We start from the raw sequence: 24,633 nt of genomic DNA, 5'->3' as shown, positions 1-24,633 counted from the left end.
TTTGGAATGGCATCACCAAGAAGACAAGAGATACAAGCAAATGGAGGAAAAGGGAACCCTTTTGCTCTGTTGGGGGAAATGTAAATTGGTTCAGCCAGGTTTCTCAAACGATTAAAAATACCACCACCATGTCATCTAGCAATCCCACTTTGGGGTACACATTCAAAGGAAATAAAACAAAGGATTTTGAAGAGTTATCTGCACTCCCATGTTTACTGCAGCACTAATTCACAATAGCAGAGACATGAAAAACAACCGAAGTGTCCATTAATGGATGAATGATGGATGAATGGATAAAGAATATGTCACACACACACACACACACACACACACACACACACACACACACACACAGAGGAATATATTTGAACCAAGGGAAAGAAGGAAATCCTGCCATTTGCAATAACAGGAGTGGATCTCGGGGCACTATGCTTAGTGAAATAAGCCAGCTTGAGAAAGACAAATATTGTATATTATTTATATATGGAATCTAAAAATGCCAAACTCGTAGAAACAGAGAGGAGAATGATGGTTACCAAGGGATGGGGGTTGGAGAAATTGGGGAGATGTTGTTAAGGGTACAAACTTGCAACGAGAAGGTGAATATGTTCTGGAGATCTAATGCACAGCCCACTCATTATAATCAACAACACTGTATTATATACTTCAAAATTGCTAAGAGACTAGATAGTGTTTCCCACCACAGAAAGTACTTCATGTGACAGAGATTAGCTACAGCTAAGGTGGTAATCACTGCAATATATAAATGTATCAAATCAACATGTTGTACCCCTTAAACTCACAGGATTTTGTATGTAAATTATATCTCAATAATGAAAAAAGAGGAGCAGAGTGAGGGGATGGTCAGTGCATGGAAAATTATTAGGAAGTGAAACCAAGGGAAGGGAATCTTGCTAAACTGGCCTAAAGCATCTCTGGAAAGGGCAGGCCAAAGATTTACACATCAAAGGTAGGGGATGAGGAACTTTGGTCAGCTATCAAGGGTGATCAGATATCAAGGGTAGGGGATTGACTTAACAGGATTCTTTGCTAAAACTGGCTTAGGCAGGCCAAGGACAGGGCCCAAGGATGAAGCCTGGTCAAACAGAGGGCTCAGAGGAGCCTGTGTAACCTTTGGTCAAGCAGTCTTTGTCACGTAAGACTTGTACACAGCAAACTACAGAACATCTTAAAAAAAAAAAACTTCAAGAAGACCTAAATAAATGAAAAGGCATCTCATGTTCATGGATCAGAAGTTTAATATCCTGAAGCCGGCAATATTACCCAAACTGACCTACAGATTCAACACGAGCCCTATCAAAATCCCAGCTATTTTGGTTTCAGAAACTGACAAGCCTACCTTAAAATTCTCATGGAAATGATACTCAGGATAGCCAAAGCGATCTTCAAAAAGAACAAAGTTGGAAGACTCATACTTCCTGATTTTAAAACTTACTACAAATCTACAATAATCATGACAGTGTGGTACTGGCCTAAGGATAGACACATAGTATTGGCACAGAACCAAGAGTCCAGAAAAACCATACATTTTGGCAAGGATGTGAAGAAACTGGAATCTGCATGCACTGCTACTTGCTGGGAATGGACAATGGGGCAGCTATTTTAGGCAGGTCTGGCCTTACTCAACATGTGAAACATGCCAGGGGAGGAGGGTGGGGGCTGGGTGGAGGTGGGCAAAGGGGGGGAATGGGAGACATCTGTAATAGTGTCAACTATAAAAAAATTTTTAAAGAATTAAATAAAAGCAAAAAATGTTAAACATGGAGGTCCCATGAAACCTAGTAATTCTACTCCTAGGTATATATCCAAGAGAAATGAAAATATATGCTCACACAAAAAGTTGTATACCAATGTTCATAGAAGCACTATTCATAACCAAAAAGCAGAAACCACCCAAATGTCCATCAACTAATAGATAAATAAAACGTATCAATACAATGGAATATTTAGCCATAACAAGGAATGAAGTACTGATGCATGCTAACCTCAAAATCATCATGGTAAGTGAAAAAAGCCAAGATACAAAAGACCACATGTTACATGATTCCATTTATATGAAATGTCCAGAAAAGGCAAATCTATATAGACCAGCGGTTCTCAACCTGTGGGTCGCGACCCCTTTGGGGGTCGAATGACCCTTTCACAGGGGTCGCCTAAGACCACCAGAAAACACATATATAATTACATATTGTTTTTGTGATTAATCACTATGCTTTAATGATGTTCAATTTGTAACAATGAAAATACATCCTGCATATCAGATATTTACATTACGATTCATAACAGTAGCAAAATTACAATTATGAAGTAGCAACGAAAATTATTTTATGGTTGGGGGTCACCACAACATGAGGAACTGTATTAAAGAGTCACGGCATTAGGAAGGTTGGGAACCACTGATATAGACAGACAGGAGGCTAACTGCTGCTTAGGTCTGGAGTTTGAGGGGACTGTAAGTGGGTATAGGATTTCTTTTGAGGGGGGTGATGAAAATGTTCTAAAATTGATTGTGGTGATGGTTGCACAACTCTGATTATAGTAAAAACCATTGGACTGAATACTTTAAATGGGTGAACTGTATGGTATGTGAATTGTATCTCAATGGCGCTGTTAAAAAATCAAAGGAAAATGTTTAGAAATGGTTTTGCTACATTTTTAATTTGTTGTTTCTGTTATTCTAAAAATAAACATTTAAAAGGAGTTGATTAAAAAGCTTCATTTTCTAGAAACATGCATCTGTAATCTATATATATAAAACCCTAAGCGACCTGTCAACCATTCGACCAGTTGATCATTTGACCAGTCGCTATAATGTGCACTGACCACCAGGGGACAAATGCTCAACACAGGAGCTGCCTCCTGGTGGTCAGTGCACTCCCACAGCGGGCGTGGCTGCAGTGGTGCGAGTGTCTCCCACCTCCGCAGCAGCGCTACTGAGCTGCGATGGCTGCAGGCGCAGGGGGGCTGGGATGAGCAGGAGTGGCGCAGCGCCTGGCTCGGGCTGGGGCTCCTCCCTGGCCACCTGCCACTTCACGCACTATTACATCCTTCGGGGGATGTTGGACTGCCGACATCCGACAGTCTGACATCCCTCGAGGAGTCCCAGACTGCGAGAGGGCACAGACCCCTCTGGTGCACGAATGCGTGCACTGGGCCTCTAGTAAATAATATTATAGTTGGCTGCTTCCACTTTCAGGTAAAATAAATACATTCATTGACAAAAAAAAGAGGAACAGAGGAAGCTATTTTTTCAAAAGGTTCTCTAGACTGCATCTAGACATATAATTAAAATTAAAATCAATGAAAGGACATCACTTCAAATACCCAAGAGACATACACATCCAGAACCGCAAAAAATGTTTCTGCCTTTTGATTATTAATCCCATTCCTGGGAATTGAGCTTAAGAAAATCATAATAGCCACAAAACCATTTCTAACAGGACTATTATAACACAAACATCTAAATCAGTGCTACCTAAGAGTGTCTGCTACTGCTTTAAGTCTCTAAGCAAACTGTTCAGTCTCACTGAGATTTTCACAGTGACACATTCTCAATGAAGGGAGCACATCATTGAATTACAGAACCAAAGTGTAAAAAATAAAGACATGACTGGTAACCTATGATATAACTCAATGAAATGCTGTATGAACATAAAGTAGACTAACAACAGCCAACAGTCACTCAGCTCTCGCTATGTGCCCGGAACTGTACAAAGTGACTTATATACATTACCTCTTTTTTTCCAGGTATCTTTAGGTTCTATTATCTTTTTTTGCAGATTAGTAAATAAAGCTCAGAGAGGCTAAAGGACTGATCAAGGACTAACAGCAAGTAGGACGTGAAATCAGGCATGTATGACTCTAAATCTTGATCACTGTATTATACTGCCTCCATGAAATGGAATATAAACTGTGATTACAACTAAGTATACATGTGGATAAAAAGTTAAAGGAAGAAAAATGGAAAGAAATCTTAGGATGGTGAGACCAAGAATAAAATTTTAAATGCCTTTTTTTGCCCAGCCAGTGTGGCTCAGTGGTTGAGCGTTGACCTATGAACCAGGAGGTCACGGTTCAACTCCCGGTCAGGGCACATGCCTGGGTTTGGGGCTCAATCCCCTGTGGGGGGCATGCAGGAGGCAGCTGATCAATGATTCTCTCTCATCATTGATGTTCCTATCTCTCTCTCGCTCTCTCTCCCTTCCTCTCTGAAATCAATAAAAAATCTATTTTTTAAAAAAGAGCTACAAACCTTCTAAGGAGGTTAAATAGTTATACTTTAAAGTATCTACTGATAATATCAGCTATCTGAGTATCTCTAGTCAAAACTGATTAAATTGTGCTAAATCCTTGAACTGTTGCGAGGGTGTAGGAAATTAGTCTTGCTAAGCAAACTAACAAATTTAGATTATAGAACAATCATAACTACTAAAAAGAAACCATTCAAACAGTAGACAGTATCATAGGCAAGTAATCTCTGTATTTCAGCTGACAATTAGCTTCCAGTAGTAAGAATAAAGAAGTTTGGTTTCAGTCTCTCTAGACTAGAATTATTTGACCCTAATCAAGTAATCTATTATCATTTTTGCCCACATTCACGTGGACTGTGTCATGAAACATACCTATGTTTCTGACCATGATTCCTTTCAGCTCATCCACTTGGGCTTGGGTCTCCATCACTTTGTCTAGGCCCTTGTTTTCAGAATGATGCTTCTATAAGAAAATAATATTGAACTTATGGTACCCAGACATTATTTATAATAGGAAAACAAAAAGAAGAGGAATGACAATGAGAGTACTATAAAATTATGTGTCTATTGATATAAAAAACATGTCAATTCATTTAAACATTGTTACCAGACCTAGGAAAAATCCTACATAATAAAAGGCTAATATGCAAATTGTCCCCTTGACCAGGAGTTCCACTGGGCATTCAACCAGGGGGAATTCCACCAGGGGGCAGGGCCAGCCAGCCAACTGCTCGCGGCCCCTCCCCCCGGTCGGCCCCGCCCCCAATTGGACCCCCAACCCCAATCAGGGCGGGCCAGCTGGACCCCACCCATGCATGAATTTGTGCACCAGGCCTCTAGCATAAACATAAAAATGCTACCAAATGAAATATGTGTTATAGTATAAAAATGCCACCTTACTCTAAATGAATTAAAGCTAAATGTATTATAATATATCAAATATACATCTGAGACTCTTGGAACAGAAGTAGGGGGTTCAGACTAGGAAGAAAGAAGAACAGAAGACTACAGTTGAGGCAAGGGGGACAGGACAGGGAAAGGGTACACTAAATTGTTCCCCACTACTTGGGTATGATGAGATAGGAGATGGCCCAGCTTCTAGGCATCTGTTGTTATACTGTTGGGATCAAGTTATGCATCCTATTTTGATTGGCTTTTTATAGGAGCTAGAAATGTAAGATACTGATAACGGTATACATTTTGAAATTATCCATAGCGAACAATTATTGAGTGCTTGATATACAATATTCCAGTCACTTAACTGTGCTAAATGCTGAAAGTAGGGGGTATTATTTAATTTGCTCAAAAACTCCATGATGAAGACACTATCATTATTATAGCCATTTACAGGTAACTATTCAGAGGGTCACACACAGAACTGGAGCTAATGACAACCACCTAAGTTGAAAGTTTGCTGCCAGCTTCCCTTGTTTACTTTTCTCTGTGCATTAGTATGTTTTCTGTTGGTGACACTTTACATAGTTTCACATATATGAATGTTTCCTAGTGGGAAGCCTAAAACAAATCAACTGATTGAATAATAAAGATTTATAACTATTTAAAGGAACTTCATCCCTAGAACAATGCATATTTAGAAGTATAATACTCAAAAAGAGCATTAAAGCCTGGCTGGTGTGGCTCAGTGGCTGAGCGTCCACCTATGAACCAGGAGTCCTTGGTCAGTCCCCAGTAAGGGCACATGCCCGGGTTGTGGGCTCGATCCCCAATGTGGGCAGTGTAGGAGGCAGCCAATCAGTGATTCTCTCTCATCATTGATGTTTCTCTCTCTCTCTTCCTCTATAAAATCAATAAAAAATATTTTTAAAAGCCTCACATTGAGCAAAACAAGAAAAAGAGTACATAATATATTGTTCCATGTATAGGAAATTCTAGAAAAGACAAAACTATAGTGAAAGAAAATAGAACAGTGTTGCCTGAGGCAGAGTGAGGGAGAGGACTGACTGCATAGGGGTGGTGAGGGAACTTTTAGATGTTTTTCTATCGGAAAAGGGTGCTATTTCACAGGTGTATACATATGTAAAACGTCACTGAGCCCACAATTAGGCATGCCTACAGATAAACAGACTTTCAAAGGACTGCTCTGAATTTTTCAAAAATTAAATTTGTCTCATGGGGTGGTAGAAAGTCACTGAATAGGGTGAGAGGCCATTTGGCATGTTGAATGGATTTATGCGTTATGTGTAGTTTAAGTAGATGATCTTTAATGGCCTTCTCAATCCTGAGATACTCTGACTATTAACAGAGAATATCACCAACTATTAGCTTTCTACCCTAAAATGACCCCTTTTGTGAGAGAAATTGTATTATGGTGGCATCTAATAACATAATCAGAAAACTGTATTGCAGGTCAGGGTCCTCTATATTCACGGTGCTTTGAGGTAATAAAGGTATGAATAAAAATACTAATCGTTAGAAAGATCTTACCAGCTGTGCAGCCAAGACACTTGAGAACTCACTATTCATGGCATAAGGCAATGCTGTCTGCGCTCTTGAACCATAGGTAGTCTGGAACCGCTTCTTTATCTCATTCAGAAAATTAAAGGCCCGGGAACGTTCAAAATCCTGAAGAGAGACCAACACAGAGTTCAAAAGTAAACAAAAGATGACAGAGATGATTAACAACCATAAGAACAGCTAACATTTACTGAGCAATGATTCCATGAGGAAGAACTAACACTGACCTCATTTTACAGATAAGGAAACAAAGTCTCGGGAAAGGTAACTAACTAGCCAAAGGTCAGATAACTGGTAAATGAATGAGCCGAGAGTCCACTCCAAACATGTTTGATTACTGCCAAGTGAAGATAACAGGAACTAGGTGAGCTTCTTGAGAGCAGGAATTGGGGTTTACTTCCTCCATATCTTTCACAGGATCTTTTAGATGGCCCAGCTCAAGGTGTTTAATAAACCCATAATAACAGTACAGTCATTCATAACAAAGATAACACTACTAAGATAAACTTTGAATTGATTTTTTTTTCTAATAGTGGTGATACATTTGAAAAGATCAAATGATGTCCTCTTGTCTAGTCCCAGCTAGTCAAAAAGTATTTATATAATATATAAAGACTTACACACACACACAATCATAGCTCAATAAATGTAAGACTTAGCTCTGAGAAATTTAGTGATATTTCTCATCTACTCCAAGTCCTTTTACACCTGTCATTTCAGATACAGCTGGATTTTTCAAAATAATTTTTAACAGTACTGTGAGACCAGGGATAAAAGTCACTGTGGTGACCACTGTGGCTGACATTTATCTCCACTTCACCAGTTGATTAATCTAAGCCCAGGGTTCTTACACTGGAGTCAGTGGTCCCAATTCAAGGGGCCTATGTACTTAGATAGAAAAAAAAAAACGACACTGTTATTTTCACCAAACTTATATTTCAATTTTGAATGTAGGGAACAAACCAGAGTAGTATCATTAGATGGTACCTGCCACCAACAGAAATCTTTTTTTTCCATATACTATCAGTTCTAAACATCTCCAAATATTGTTATAATAATAAAATTATCATTATTAGTTGCTAGACCCATGGCTAGGTCTTGTTAATGAATTCATAAAGAAGCACATACCTTAAAACCTGTGAATACTGTCTTTCAATATTCTTGGTTTATAGTCATGTACTTTATTTCATATTTTAAAACATGAATGTCAGAGGGGATCTGTGACACAATAAAAGCTAACACTCATGTCAATTCCATGCCTCTGGTCAGTGATAAATTTATAAATAAGTATGTAGCCTAGTCCTAGCCAATGCTGCATGAAAGGAAGTCTGCTTTGAAAGCAGGGGGAGGGGAGAATGTGCTTTTGGGAAAAGCTTCCTCATTCCTACAATAAGAGACTGGAGAAAACCTAGTCCCCAGCCTCTGGGAACAAATAAGTAAGCGTGTGGCTACATGCAGGCATAGGGGGGATGGGGACTGTGTCTAGGGAGGAGCTGACACTAAGTCAGACAAAGGACCTTGAGAACATCAAGTTAGTGAGCACAGAATTTACAAATACTCAAAAGCAACCTGCCAATGTGAACTACAGCCGATCACAGTGTCTTGTGATTTTCCCAAAGTTCACATACATTACAAAAAAATTCACTCACTATTAATTGGAGGGATGAAATAATTTAATTTACTATTTCAGATAAATTTTGAGAATATTTGACACCAAAGAGTCATAATTATGAACACCAATTCTCACTATACAATAGGATAAATGTAGAAGTTGCAAGGAGTTAAGCTATAACTCTACCAGAACCAAGCTGATTTGCATATAACCAGATATCAACTCTGCTTGTCATTTGCTGCTTGCTCTACATGATAAATGTAAAGTATACAAAAAAATTTCCAGCTATGGACAGTTATATCCATGTCACCTTTACCCACCATAGATATAGATAATTAAGACTAAGAAATGACTCTATTAACAGTACACACAATTAAATAGCAATATGTCCTCAAGTTACTTACATCATCAGTAATACAAAGGTATATAATCCTGTCTTGGCAGATGTAATGAAACAAGTAACTGTAGGATAAAAGATATAAAAGTTATGTGGTTATGAGTAATATCTCTTTCTCTTTTGTCTTTTTCTATGTATAAGCAAAATCGTACTGCTAATGTGACCGTATTATTTACAAATACTGTCTATTCTCTCTCTTTCCCTCCCTTATGCATACCTGTTTCTCTCAAGTCAAACTGATAGGAACAAACAAGAAACTAAAGAATGTCTCTACTCGCCCAGCCGGCGTGGCTCAGTGGTTGAGCATCGACCTATGAACCAGGAGATCATGGTTCGATTCCTGGTCAGGGCACATGCCCAGGTTGCAGCTCCATCCCCAGTGTGGGAAGTGCAGGAGGCAGCCGATCAATGATTCTCTCTCATCACTAATGTTTCTATCTCTCTCCCTCTCCCTCCTCTCTGAAATCAATAAAAATATCTTTAAAAAATAGAATGTCTCTACTCTAACTATATAGCACAATGGTGCACATTTATCCATTAAAATTATAGCTGCACAAGCATAATTAGAGTCTTAAGGCTTGGACAAGAGATGACATCTTAGGAGGGACATGTAATTAAGGTTAACCCCCAATGAGCAATATGGTCTTCTTTGTTGCCTTCTCCTAAGATCTCAAAGCAAACACTTTCTTCTCCCAAATACTCAATGATAACATTTGCTTGGTATCTGCTTTGAAGTTAGTTGCTGGGCTGGGTAATGAGTAAACTCTTCAGTCCCTGCCTTCACAGAGATCACTGAAGGGAGTGACAGAGTGGCATGGTTTAGGTAGGATGAGGCGTTAAAGTTCAGTAGATGGTGCTCTGGGGACATAGAGGAGGTACCTAAGAGAGTTTGGCTAAGGGTAACAGGAAGGATATCCTGGAATAAGTAAGAGATGGCGAGGTGAAGGGCGAGCGAAGTGTTCCCGAGTGAAAGACCAACAAGCATTAAGGGCCTGGAGCACATCATGAGTTTAGGAAACTAAAATGTGTTAATCTGACTGGAGTATAGAGTGTAAGGAAAAAATCAATGGACTGTACAGGTGAGGCTAGAGAAGGGAGCAAATACCAGGTTACACAAGACTTTAAAACCTCACTATGCATTATCCCAAGAATAGTGAACAAGGGGAGAGTGTGATTAGATTTGCAATATAAAAGGATGTTTGGGCCCCGAACAGTGTGGCTCAGTTGGTGGCACATCCCCCTGGATCCCCAGTAGGGGGTGTGCAGGAGGCAGCTCATTGATGTTCTTTTTCTCATCCATGTTTCTATCTCTCTCTCCTTCTCCCTTCCCCTCTCACTAAAATCAACAAAAACATATATATATATATATATATATATATATATATATATATATATATATATATTTTTTTTTTTTTTTTTTTTTTTTTAAAAAGGATGCTTTGCCTAGCGTGGAGAACTAACTGAAAGGAGGACCAGACAGATACTCCTGCAGTAGAGCAGGTGAGAAACAATGAAGGAAATAAACTAAAGTACTATAGGCGGAAGAAGGGACAAAGAAGAAACAGAACAGAATCTGGTGAATGGCAATTGGAGGTGAGGCAGAGGGATTACTCAACTTTGCCACCTAGATTTCTACGTTGGGCAAGTGGATAGACAGAAGTATCTGTTGAGTTATATTATTTTTAAAAATATATTTTTATTGATTTCAGAGAGGAATGGAGAAAGAGAGAAACATCAATGATGAAAGAGAATCATTGATCAGCTGCCTCCTGCACATCCCACACTGGGAATTGAGCTTACAACTTGGGCCTGTGCCCTGACCAGGAATCAAACTGTGACCTCCTGGTTCATAGGTCGATGCTCAACCACTGAGCCACACCGGCCAGGCTTGAGTTATATTATTAATGTTCACATAGAGGCTTCATATGAATTACCCGGAGGTATGGGAAGTCAGGCAAAATGTCTTCCTCCACTGCCTTCCACATTGCCCTACCCAGTGGCTCTGAAACATCTGCTAGTGGTAACCACTTCCTTTTTCTGGAAAGTGCTTTCTCTCTACTAGATTTCCTTGACAGCAGGCTGGCCTAGTTTATGTGGTCGTCTCTTTCCTTCTCTGTTGATGTTTTCCAGCAGCCTCAGCCCCTGCTTTCCTCACACACGCTCCCTGAAGGGCAGCACCCACTCTCATGTTTTGTTGTTGATGTTTGTTTTCGGCTACAGCAATTGTGATGGCTACTCCTAAATCGGACCTCTCTGCCGAGTTCTAGGTCTGCATACGCTACTGTCCACTAGACATATCCAACCGGATGTCCAAAATGGAAGTCATCCTTTTCCCTACAAAATGTATTTCTCCTAAATCACACTTGGGAGTAACTTGGTGCAAAGATAACCAAAGGAAATGAGGGATGGTCCTTGCTATCAAGGGGACAGAGACAAAAGATAAAGATTGTAATTATAATATAGTAAGTATTACAATGTGAATAAACCCAGGATTCTATGGAGACGCACAAAAAGGGGGCACCTGACCCTAGCTGGTTTGGCTCAGTAGATAGAGCGTCGGCCTGTGGACTAAAGGGTCCGGGTTCAATATGGGTCAAGGGCACATGCCTGGGTTGCGGCTCGATCCCCAGTAAGGGGTGTGCAGGAGGCAGCCGAACAATGATTCTCTCTCATCATTGATGTTTCTATCTCTCTCTCCTCCCTTCCTCTCTGAAATCAATAAAAAGGGGGGGGGGGCACCTGGCCCGGCTTGGAGTTCAGGGGTTTCTAGAAGAAGCTGGGTGGAAGGGCAAAGGGTGGGAATGAGGGACATCTGTAATACTGTCAACAATAAAAAAAAAAAAATGAAGACAGCCTGGCTGGTGTGGGTCAGTGGTTGGGCATCAACCTATGAACCAGGAGGTCGAAGTTCCATTCCCGGTCAGGGCACATGCCCAAGTTGTGGGTTCTATCCCCAGTGGGGGCCGTGCAGGAGGTAGCTGATCAATGATTCTCTCATCATTGATGTTTCCCTCCCTCTCCCTTCCTCTCAGAAATCAATAAAAATATATTTTAAAAAATATTACATATCTTATCTGTATCAAGTTTCACATATCCTAGAGCTCTATAACAAAGTCATTTTTACATCTCACATTTCCTTTTCTTTCTTGAAAATATTAAATCACTTCAAATGATAGAATAAAATAATTATAAGTTAAATTTATAATTAATAGAAATTGACATGTTCTAAGCTGGTAAAGGTTACTGTTCTGTCAGCTTATTGAAATGATCCGCTAAGAAGTTTCTTTCCTAGTTTTATGCTGTCCTGACTACAATAATAGAATTCACTTCTTTCACCCTTCACCCAGGCAGAGCAGAACTCACCTGCCATGTGAGTATGTTAGTTTGTTGTTTTCAGAAGGAATCTTAGCCAGAATCTGCTCCGTCACCTCCAGGAAGTTTCCTCCGCACCAAGCATGTTTGGCAAGGATGGTAGTTCCTCTGGCCACAACAGCAAAAAGAATGGCCATGGTTTTAATCTATCAAAGGGAAAAAAGGCACAAGACTTAGAATATTTCTTTGATATGATCTTTCAAAAGTAACTTAATATCATTTATCAACATCTGCCTGAAGACAGTATTGACCAAGACATTATAACATTAAATGTAACAGACTTAATTATAGGCTTAACAAGAGCGTCAACCTATGAACCAGGAGGTCATGGTTTGATTCCTGGTCAGGGTACATGCCTGTGTTGCGGGCTCAATCCCTAGTAGGGGATGTGCAGGAGGCAGCCGATCAATGACTCTCTTTCATCACTGATGTCTCTCTCTCTCTCCTTTCCTCTCTGAAATCATTAAAAATATATTTGAAAAGGATCACCATCTTGTATAAGCTTACAACCTAAACCATGCTGATATGCATACATATATAGATGCTAGAGGCCCAGTGCAGGAGATTTGTGCACTTGGGGGGTCCCTCAGGCTGGCTTGTGCCCTCTCACAGTCCGGGAGCCCTCAGGGGATGTCTGACTATCGGCTTAGGGGAGCAGGCCTAAGCCATCAGTTGGACAATTTGCATATTAGCCTTTTATTATATAGGACTAGAGGCCCAGTGCACAAAAATTTGTGCACTCGGGGGAGGGGGGGGTCCCTCAGCCTGGCCTGTGCCCTCTCGCAGTCTGGGACCCCTCGGGAGATAACGACCTGCTGGCTTAGGCCTCCTCCCGGGTGGCAGACGGCAGGCCCAATCCCTAGGTGCAGCCCCTGGTCGGGCTCAGAGCAGGGCCGATTGGGGAGTTGGGGCGCCGCCCCGTCATGAACAGAGCAGGGCAGATTGGGAGGTTGTGATGCCACCCTCAGTCACGCTCAGGGTAGGGCGGCCAATCAGGGGGTTGGGGCACTGCCACTCTCACACTCAGGGCAGGGCTGATGGGGAGGTTATGGCTCTACCCTATCAGATACAGAGCAGGGCCCGTGGGGGTGGGGGGGGGGTTGGGGCGCTGCACCCACACACAGAGCAGGGCCGATCAAGGGGTTGGGGCGCCACACCCTGTCACACACAGAGCCGCAGGGTGATCAGGGGGTTGGGGAGCTCCCCCCATCAGGCACAGAGCAGGGCTGATCAGGGGGTTTGGGCGCTGCCCCCTATCACACTGATCCCGGTGCCAGGAGGCCTTGTGGCTCTGCTGATCCTCGTGCTGGGAGGCATATTACCCTTTTACTATATAGGATAGAGGCCTGGTGCATGGGTGGGGGCCAGCTGGTTTGCCCTGAAGGGTGTCCTGGATCAGGGTGGGGGTCCCCACTGGGGTGCCTGGCCAGCCTGGATGAGGGGATGATGGCTGTTTGCAGCTGGTCACACACCCTTCACGGTGGGGGTCCCCACTGGGGTGCCTGGCCAGTCTGGGTGAGGGGCTGAGGGCTGTTTTCAGGCTGGTGGGTGACTGAAGCTCCCAACTGCTCCTTTTTTTTCTTTTCTTCTGGGCCAGCTTTAGCTCTGGCTCCAGCTCTGAGGCCTCTGCTGCTGAAAGCAGGTATCTGGTTTGTTTGGGTTCTATAATCGAAACACTGTATCAACTCCAGCTCTGAGATCCCGGCTGGCTGAAAGTAGGTTTCTGGGGTTTTGTTTAGCTTCTATATTTGTAACAATGTTTCAAACTGCAAGCTCAGAGGCCGGCAGTGGCAGGCGGGGAACGTTGGAGTCCTCCGTCACTGAAGCAAGCAAGCCTCATGTTAGCTTCAAGCTGCCTGGCTGCCGGCCGCCATCTTCGCTGGCAGTTAATTTGCATATTGCCCTGATTCGCCAATGGGAAGGGTAGCGGAGGTACAGCTAATTACCATGTTTCTCTTTTATTAGATAGGGTAGGATACCAAATAATACATATATGCAAATAATACATATATGTATGTGTGTATACAAGGTGATGTATATGTGATACACACATATATACCTTACATTGATAGATAGGTTGCATTTGTAAATTATACAGCACAAATTCATATTACCCTTTAAAAAGCAATGACCACAGATATCAAAGGGACATAAAGATGTCTTCATCCTTTAATGCAATAATATCATCCTGAAAATTTATCCTTGGGAAGTAGTTCAACAGAAGTTAGACTCTAGATTCCTAAAGATACCTATTAACAATAATAACCCATACTGTAAAACTTTTAGACAATAAAGAGAAATAATAGCCCATATTTATTAGGTGCTTACTATGTGCTAGGCACCATTTTAAGCATTTTACCAATATTAGCTCATTTAGCCCTCACATCAATGAAATTATGCACTATTATGAAACGTACATTAAAATGAAGAAACTGAACTATAGATGACTTACATAATTTGCCCAAAATTACAGAGCTAGGAAGTGACAAGAGTTGGGATTTAAATCCAGGCACTATGGCTCTAAAAGCCACAATCTTCTCCCCTATACTAGTAGATATACTGCCTCTATTAGAAAGGCATTAATTACCCATAACAGAAACAAAGTGAAAACAAGCAACATGCCATAGGAGAGGAGTGCTTCTTTAAATTATCCTTCAGAAACAAAGCATTTCTAAAACAATGCAGCATGCGTTTAAGATTATTTTTCTCATATTGATGACTTTGTAGCACTGCTTTCCTCCATGACAGCCCAGTTTGTCTTATCTAATGCTATACACTTATAAAAAGGGATGCAAAAAATGCCTTCCTAGTCTTCAACTACCTCTTCTACCTAATGCTGTTTGTTATGTTCAGTTTCATCCCATAAGCCAGTGCTTCTCACACTGCAGTGAATGAGTCATCTTAGGTGGCAGAGTAAGCGTCACTTGTTAAAATTTCATATTCTTGGCAGTATCCCCTGCAATTCTGATTCAGTAGGCCTGATGTGGGGCCTCGAATATGTGTCTCATACAAGCCTGCCTGGATGCAGGTGATTCATACAGCCGCATTTTGTGAAACACAGCAACAGATATAAAGTGCTTGACGTCAGGGCCGGCCCCCTGATTCCTTCTTGGAATCCTAGCCCCAAAGGATAGCACACAGAGGTGCTCTTCTGTCTCTTGAACTTAACTATTCTCATTCCACTCTCTAAATGAGGGTGTTCCCCAGAGTTATGTCCTCAGCCATCTTCTTTCTGGATTTCTCCTTATAATATGGAGCAAGTTATAATGTCTCAATCACTTTTCATGTTATATCCCTCAATTCTAAAAACCTCAATTGGCCCTAGCCCATTTGGCTCAGTGGATAGAGCGCCGGCCCGTGGACTGATGGGTCCCGGGTTCAATTCTGGTCAAGGGAACATACCTCTCTGGCAGGCTCAACCTCTAGCCCTGGTCGGGGAGCATGTGGGAGGCAACCAATGGACATGTCTCTCTCACATCAATTTATCTCTTTCTGTATCACTCCCCGTCCCTTCCATTCTTTCTAAAAATCACTGGAGAAATATCCTTGGGAGAGAATTAACAACAGGAAAATAAATAAAAATTAAAGCAGTGTTTCTGGGGAAAAAAGTTAAAAAAAAATAAAAATCTCAACTGACCCTGTAACATTCTCCAAATATTACTCCATTTTAAAAATCATCATCTACACACTCTCTATGCTTCTATACCTCCTTTGAACTCTCCAACTTACTATATTCTGGCTTTTGTCCTCAACACTCCATAAAACCGTGCTTGCTAAGATCACCAACTGCCTCTCTGTTGCAAAATTTAGTGGTAACTTCTCTATTCTCACTTCACTTGACCTCCCAGAACAGTCAACACCGTGGACGAAACCCTCTTTCTTGAAATTCTCCTACATGTCTGGTTCTCCTGTCATCTTGCTAGTCCTCCTCCTCTAGTTTACCTCTAAATGTTGAATTTCCACAGGGATTGGTTCTGCACTCTTATCCCTAGATGAGCTGACCTAGACCTGCCATTTATTTGCTGAAGACACACTGCCTGCAAGAAACAAAACAGTTCTGGCTGGTGTGGCTCAGTTCGTTGAGCGTTGTCCCATACACCAAAAGGTGGCAGTTGGATTCCCAATCAGGGTGCATACCTAGGTTGCGGGTTTGATTTAAGGTCGAGGCGTGTGCGGGGAGTGGGGGGGGGGCAACCAATCAATGTTTCTCTCTCTCTCTAAAAAAATTTTTTTTTAAGAAACAAAACAAAGCAGAAAAAAGCAAAGGCACACCAAAATTGAGGGAAAACCAAAGATAAAACCCAAGATACAACAAATAGCTGAGGGAAAGGTAGATGAACAGGGATCCACAAAGAAGACTGGGGCCCGGTCCATGTGGTTCAGTGGTTAGGCATCAACCTATGCACCAGGAGGTCCTGGTATGATTCCTGGTCAGGCACGTGGCTGGATTATGGGCTCGGTCCTCAGTGTGGGACATGCAGGAGGCAGTCGATCAATGATTCTCTCCCATCATTGATGTTCCTACCTCTCTCTCCCTCTCTGAAATACATACATACATACATACGTACATACGACTAGGAAAGTGAAAGTCAGAAGAGCGTGGTGGCCTGGAAGCCAAAGGGAAAGAAAGCTTCAAGAAGGACAAGTGTCAGCTCCTAGCTGTGTTCACTGATGCACAGTATGATGTCTCTAAAACAGTCACTGAACTTTTATAACGAAGGTCACTGGTTAGGGTCAAAGAGATACGCCATGGAGTGGAACAAAAACACAAAGAGAAACAGAGATGCAGAATCATATGGTTCCTGACACACAGAGACGGAAAAGTAGCAGCCTCAGTCCCTTAGCCGCTGGAAGAGCACTGAGTTTGGCAACTATACAAAAACATCCAGTGTCTTAGTGGACCCTAAGTTCATTATGAACTGACATGAGGTAATTGCTTAAAAAGCATATGTAATCTTAAATTACGTTTAGAGACAGGGTATCTTGATCTCTTTAAGTACTACTGCCATTGTACTCTGTGGTAGTTAGAACACAAGTGGAATACTGAGTTCAGTTCTGGGTATAGTATTTCAAGATTGCACGGAAGGGCAACAGTATGGGCGAGAGACCTGGAGATTGTATCACTTAAGAATGGCCAGAGGAACTAGAAATCTTTCACAAGAAAAAGAGAAGACTTAGAGCAGTGGTTCTCAACCTTCCTGATGCCGCGACCCTTTAATACAGTTCCTCCTGTTGTGGTGACCCCCAACCATAAAGTTATTTTCGTTGCTACTTCATCACTGTAATGTCGCTACTGTTATGAATCATCATGTAAATATCTGATCTGCAGGATGTATTTTCATTGTTACACATTGAACATCATTAAAGCATAGTGATTAATCACAGAAACAATATGTAATTATGTATGTGTTTTCCGATGGTCTTAGGCGACCCCTGTGAAAGGGTCGTTCGACCCCCAAAGGGGTCGCGACCCACAGGTTGAGAACCGCTGACTTAGAGGGACTATGACAGCAGTCTTCGAGTTGATATAAAGTACAGTCACTTGGAACAGGGCGCGTTACTCGGATTATTAACTAAGAACAATGGATATCAGTTACAGGGAAGCAGTGTTTTATTCAATAAAAGCAGTCCTCAATTTAAAAATGCCTGACTGCTAAACACTGAGTACATAGCAATAAACTTTACTTTCCTCTCACGTCACTAATAGGAATTTCTTACCCTCTCCTATACTGCTAAAAACCCCACCTATCATCCGGCCAGTGTGGCTCAGTAGTTGAGCGTTGACCTATGAACCAGGAGCTCACGGTTCGATTCCCGATCAGGGCACATGCCCAGGTTGTGGGTTCAATCCCCAGTGTGGGGCGTGCAAAAGGCAGCCAATCCATGATTCTCTCTCATCATTGATGTTTCTGTCTCTCTCACTCTCCCTTCCTCTCTGAAATCAATAAAAATAATTTTTTTTAAAAAAACCCACCTATCATCCAGTCTCACCTGCCCCCACTGTAATCCCTTGCAATATAACCCGTAATGTCTGAATGAGTATTGGATCATAGAAACAACTGTGACAGGAATAATACTGAATTTGAAATCAGAAAACCTGGCTCTGCTAATTATCAGCAGTTAGTGAATGTCCAATACACCATAGAGTGCTATTCAAATATATTTAAGAAGAAAAAGAATGAAAAGATAAGCCAGAGAGAGAAAAGAAGAAAAAAAAGATAATCCTATATAATAAAAGCCTAATATGCAAATTGACCGGTGGAATGACCAGTCACTATGATATGCACTGAACATAATAATTCTTATTATGTAGAAGAATTCTACTAGAATACTATTTTGTAGAAGAATTATTAATAGCAGAACAACCGGTGGAATGACCAGTCACTATGATATGCACTGAACACTAGGGAGCAGATGTTCAATGTAGGAGCTGCTCCCAGCCCGTAGGCCCCAGGCCAGCCAAGACGGGTGCCAGTGACCACCTCCCCCCTGCCACCGATCGCCCCACAGAGGGAGGCAACCAGTGGTGGTGGTGGGGGGTGGGGCTGACGAGCAGGGTGTGCCAGGCTGACCAAGGTGGGTGCCAGCAGGGGCCCCCCACTCGCCCCACTGGTTGCTCCACAGATCAGCCCTGATCGCGGGCCAGGCCTAGGGACCCTACCCGTGCACGGATTTCGTGCACCAGGCCTCTAGTGGAATATAAAGGAAAGCCCTGTCTCACCATTCTTCCCTGTTCTCTTATTCTCTGCTTGCTTAGTCCCACAGCCATCATCCCTATTCTACTCCATTCCTGCTAAGAATTATGTATGAGATTCCTGCAGCCCATTTAAAAAAGTGCAGAAAGTATTAAGGCTTAAAACAATTTCATAAGCCTAAAATCAAGATGCTGGCAGGGCCATGCTCCCTCTGAAATCTGTAGGAGAAAATCCTTCCTTGTCTCTTCCTAGCCTCTGATGCTTTGCTGGCAACCCATGGCGGCAGCTGAAGCACTTCAGTCTCTGCCTCCATAGTCAAACCGTCCATGTTTTCACATAGCATTCTCCGTGTATCTTCTCTCCTTACAAGGATACCTACTCCAGTCAGGCCCGCATGGCTCAGTGGTTGAGCATCGACCTATGAACCAGGAGGTCATGGTTCAGTCCTGTTCAGGACACATGCCTGGGCTGCGGGCTTGATCCCCCATGCGGGGCGTGCAGGAGGCAGCCGATCAATGGTTCTCTGTCATCATCAATGTTTCTCTCTCTCCCTTTCCCTTCCTCTCTGAAATCAATACAAATATATCTTTTAAAAAGGATACCTACTCCAGTATGACCTCATGTTAACTTACAGCTTAATTACTATAACTTCAAAGACCCTACTTCCAAATAAGATCACATTCACAGGTACCAGGGGTCAGGATTCAACATATCTTTGTCGAGGACACAATAAACCCCCACCTTAGAGATTAACCGTTCCCTCCAAATCACTTCTACTCTCCCTTCCACATATGCACATCACCCAAACTTGCCTCCCTTTCCTCTCCAAAACCTCTATTCATCTCTTTCCTTACTTATGTAAGAGTCCTTACAGCGGTGGGTGAGAAGTGCAACCTCCCATAGTTTGGAGTTAAAACAGGACTGTTTCTACAGCCTAGAAGTTTCCAAGGAAAGGACATTTTTGTTCCAGTTGCTACGATTCCCCCCAAAAGAAAAAATATATGCTATGGGGAAATCCAAATGAGAAATCTCGATGCAGTTTTGTGTTTGTTTGTTTTTTGTAGAAGAATTATTATAAATTGTGGTGAAAGTCTTTAAGTCCATTAAAATAAAGGTTAAATAAGATGCTACTGGTTGGCATACCAATAAAAACATCACAAGTAGCATTGTTTATAGAGGAAACTGCATCCAGAGTGTCAAACAATAATCTTGCAAAGGAACCTGAGGAATATATGTATTTGTAAGTAAGGGACCACCTATATTTGTAAAAAAATTGCTAACAAAATAGCACAGCAATGATGCAAATGCTCCTCCTCCGTGGAGGCATCTTCAAGAGGAGGTTGAAGAGTTTCAGATAACTGATGAGGAGAAAAAGCCATCTCAGTGTTTCTCACACTCCAGTCTATGTGTTCTGAGAAATTTTGAAATTCTGTATTTTTATTTTGATAAAATTTAAAAATGTATGCCCTAGCTAGTTTGGCTCAGTGGATAGAATGTCGGCCCGTGAACTGAAGGGTCCCGGGTTCAATTCTGGTCAAGGGCACATACTTGGGCTGCAGGCTCCATCCCTGGCCCTGGTCAGGGTGCATGCGGGAGGCAACCAATCAATGTTTCTCTCTACCATCAATGTTTCTCTGTCTCTCCCTTCCACTCTCTCTAAAAAAATCAACAGAAAAATATCCTTGGGACTTGTATGCATGCATATAAGCATAACCAATGGACATAAGACACTGGGGGATAGGGGAGGCTGGGGGACTGTCTAGGGCGGGGGGATAAAATGGACACATATGTAATACCCTTTGTAATACTTTAAGCAATAAAAAAAATATATATATATATTTAAAAAAAAAAGAAAAATATCCTTGGGTGAGGATTAAAAAAAAAAAATTTAAGCCTGGCCAGTGTGGCTCAGTGGTTGAGTGTCAATCTATGAATCAGGAGGTTGAGGTTCGATTCTCAGTCAGGGCACATGCCCGGGTTGCAGGTTTGATCCCCAGAGTGGGGCATGCAGGAGCCAACGGATTGATGATTCTCTCTCATCATTGATGTATGACTCTCCCTCTCTGAAATCAATAAAAAATATTTTTTAAAAATTTAAAGATATATATGAATATTCTGGATCATTGACTTGTATACCTTATAAATGAGTGATGGCACACAATGCAGTGCCCCATTTGCATTATGAGGTCCCTAAAATGACAATGCTTAATTTTTAATGCAATGGAAGCATGTCTGGCAGCTCTTAGGTTGGCATATCCTAAAATCATAACAATCATAACTCAAGCACTCTTGAATCTCTGTTGTGCTTTTACAATCAGTTATAAAGATGAAATGTATCTTTCACAGTAACAATTTACAATGGAAAGATATCTGCACTGAAAAAACGTAAGAATTGAGACTTTCAGCTGACATTCGGAAAATGACAATGTGGCAGAATAACAAGGACAGGTATGTTTTCTCAGGCTAAGGAGAAAATACTATAATACTCCAAGATGTGCTTGTACAAAGTGGAAACCAAATGGTACAATAATGTGCTATATAAATAAAGGCTGTCCACCTGTCCAAATAGAAAAAAAGGGGGAAGGATTAACTCATTACATATCACATGGTAATGATTAACCCAAAATAAAAAGTATTCTATATCATTATTTATATTATTGCAAGGGGATTGATCTATTATGGAATGGTCCACATTTGATTAATGAGAAGGTTTAGGGCTATGTCTAATGGCCTCATATAAAGAAGGTCTTGTGTAAGTTAAGTAATTTGAATTGGATCAAGTAGTTTTTCTATTTCAATTCAACACATATGTTCTGAAGGTTTACTATGTGGCAGTCAATGTAGTAGACACAATATGAAGACCACTAAAAAAAAGACCTCTACACTCAAGGGAGGCATAGTACAATGGGGAAGACAGACAAATCAATGCAATAAAATGTAATCTACACTAATAAAAGAGAAAGATGCAAATTGACTGTACCTCTGTGACACCCACCAGCCAATCAGGAGTGCGTATGCAAATTAAACCAACAAAGATGGTGGGTTAATTTGCATACATAGCCACTGAGCGGCCAGGGGTGGGGCAGGACGCTTGCATCTGCCATGACGACGCAGGCATTCCACATGGCCCTAGCCGCTCTGGGCCTCTGGCCAGCATGGGAAGGTGGAAAGGCAGTGCTGGCAGCCAAGGGAAGGAAGGCCCATTCTTGCACGAATCTTCGTGCATCAGGCCTCTACTGGTAATATAAGAATGTACACAACTGTTCAGGAGATTTCTTAAAAATCTGTGTTTATCACACCTTGACTAAGAAAAAAAGAAAGCAGGTGTCAGCCTACGTATTAGGAAATTTCTCAGTATACTGTTACAACTATTTCTCTTTGAGAGGGAGGGCAAATTGTCTATTTTATCTTCACTAGGTTCTCAGTGCCTGGCATATACTATTCCCTGAAGTATTTTGGACACTAAGCATGATTTGGTTTTAAATATATTATATCCCTAGCTGGTTTGGCTCAGTGGATAGAGTGTCGGCCTGTGGACTGAAGGGTCCCAAGTTCAATTCCAGTCAAGGGCATGTACCTCAGTTGCAGGCTCAATCCCTGGCCCCATCCAGTCCAGGTGCCTGGGAGGCAACCAATCGATGTGTCTCTCTCCGATCAATGTTTCTCTCTCTCTGTCTCTTCTCATCCCTTCCACTCTCTCTAAAAATCAATGGGAGCCCTGGCCTGTTTGGCTCAATGGATAGAGCATCGGCCTGTGAACTGAAGGGTCGCAGGCTCGATTCCAGTCAAGGGCACATGCCCGGGTTGTGGGATCAATCCAAAGTGTGGGGTGGGCAGGAGGCAGCTGATCAATGATTCTCTCTCATCATTGATGTTTCTCTCTCCCTCTCCCTTACTCTCTGAAATCAATAAAAATATATTATATAAAAAATCAATGGGAAAAAATAAATATACTATAAATGATAGATAACTTTATTAGTAGGATCTGGCAAAAAGAATGTTTCAGTTACCAACTATCTCCCTAAGTAAGATAAAGCAATTGATCTGAGAATAATCCACCCCCCAACTCTTTCGTCTGGGTCTGAGGCGGAAGCAAACCAACGACAGATAAACCACCAATTCTGATGTAATAACCTTGGAGGAGACAGAAGAGTGAAGAACAGACGTTGATATGAGAGAGGAAAAGAAGAAATGTTTATGAAAAGTCTAGTCATAGCTCAAGACTGTTCTTGTTGGTATTATAAATATTCTTTTTGGGTGATGCTCTTAGACCCAACCCAATTGCTCTGACTTTCTCAGAACAGTAGCCTACCCTGTCAAGTCAACCACTTGTTTTATGTTACACTGACTACCACTGCCACCATATAACATGATCTTAATTATTCTTCTTTGTTCCCAAACATGTAAGCTACTGAGAGTAGCGATCTCCTATGTTTTGTTTCCAGCTATATCCCTTGCACTTAGAAGAGTGTCTAACACAGAATAGCTGTTCAAGAAGTGCTCTCAGACACAGCTATTCAAAGAGAAAGGATGTCCCAAACATGACAGTATCCTCTGGGATCATGGATGGGACAATGGCGGTACAGGTAGTTGAGAAAAATGAATAAGACAGAAAAGGGTTTGACAACTGACTGGGGTGTTTTGAGGGAGGGAGATGTAAAGCATGTACCAGAGGAGCTATTACATGGTCAGAGTTTGTTAAATATTGGCCAATAATAACAACATCATACATGTCTGATGTTGAGAAAACAGTGGGTGGAAATAAGAGTTCCCAACCGAACTGAGGAAGAAGAGTGTCAACACTGCGGGGGTGGAGGACGGGCTCGCGGAGGGCTAGAGACCCACCTAGGAGCCCAGGATGAGGATGAGAAGCAGAAAGTGACGTCAGAAAACCAAGGGCGTCAAGGGGAGTTTTCAGAAAACTCAAGAGATGTCGAGAGATTCAATGCCAGCTTAATTAAACTTGTCATCTGTCCCCCTGCTGTATGTGACGCATTCTGACACTCTTTATCTCGCGGCCTTTTCAGTGGCGTAACACTCACTTCGCCAAAACTGTACCCGGCTGACAGAACTGTCGACGACAGAGAAGCCCAAGTCACCCTAGCACTGCCTCCTCTTTCTACCCGGGCACGTCCGGGTCCACATCTCTGCCCTCCCTCCGCTGTCGCTCCCCGCCTTCCGCCGAGCGCCCCGCTCCGTTTACCTGTCCGGACGCCCCCTGAGAGCGCGCGGGCTCCGGACGGTGGGGCGCAGCTCAGCGGAGGGTCTTTAACTCCCGGCTCCCAGAGAAGGCTGGGACCGGACGCCGCCAGCTTCCGGGTACGGAGCCCCGCCCGCGCGCGGCCTCTTGGGAATGTGAGTGCTCCTCCAATAGGAGCGGGTGGAGGGGTGGGGCCTGTGCGTTCCCAGCCGCCGCACTTCCCAGGAGCCACACTGCATTCTGGGAGTGGTAGTGCGGCCTGGGTTATAGCCCTGGTCTGTCACATGTTCAGTCAGTAACTTGCTTAAAGGACGTCAAGCACTATTTCTCCAGGAAAACGAGAGGCTGCGGTGTCACAAAACGTCTACCAGCATTGAGTGGGCGGGATAAATGAAGAGCCAAGCTTGTCCCACCAACTGCCTGCTTAGTCTCAACAGGTAATGTACATACATATAAAGTAGAATTCATTTGGCAGGGACTCCCTCTAATTTACCCACAAAATTTCCTAACCTCTTTGGAACCTTCTGGTGAGGACCTGCTTCCTTTATCCCACTCTTTTGCAATAACAACTACTGCTGCTACTACTACTCTACTTAAAATTTTTTAAATTG

General features: G+C 42.2%; 1 protein-coding gene across 1 annotated transcript in view; it reads right to left on the bottom strand.

Moving 5' to 3' along the window:
- VAMP7 (vesicle associated membrane protein 7) overlaps window positions 1-24,161 on the bottom strand; it is a 36,703-nt gene extending 12,542 nt beyond the window's left edge. Inside the window, exons 1-5 of the mRNA XM_081081538.1 lie at window positions 24,026-24,161; window positions 12,119-12,273; window positions 8,763-8,820; window positions 6,717-6,854; window positions 4,644-4,734 (exon numbers count right to left, since the gene is read on the bottom strand). Coding sequence (XP_080937664.1) covers window positions 4,644-4,734; window positions 6,717-6,854; window positions 8,763-8,820; window positions 12,119-12,264 — 433 coding nt within the window. The 5' untranslated portion in view covers window positions 12,265-12,273; window positions 24,026-24,161. The remainder of the gene's footprint in view (window positions 1-4,643; window positions 4,735-6,716; window positions 6,855-8,762; window positions 8,821-12,118; window positions 12,274-24,025) is intronic.
- Window positions 24,162-24,633: the final 472 nt, after the last annotated feature.

The sequence above is a fragment of the Myotis nattereri genome (assembly GCF_964212035.1).
Source record: "Myotis nattereri genome assembly, chromosome: X".
In the NCBI taxonomy this organism is placed as follows: domain Eukaryota; kingdom Metazoa; phylum Chordata; class Mammalia; order Chiroptera; family Vespertilionidae; genus Myotis; species Myotis nattereri.
The sequence above is the reverse complement of the archived record's forward strand: the minus strand, read 5'-3'. Positions and strand labels throughout refer to the sequence as shown.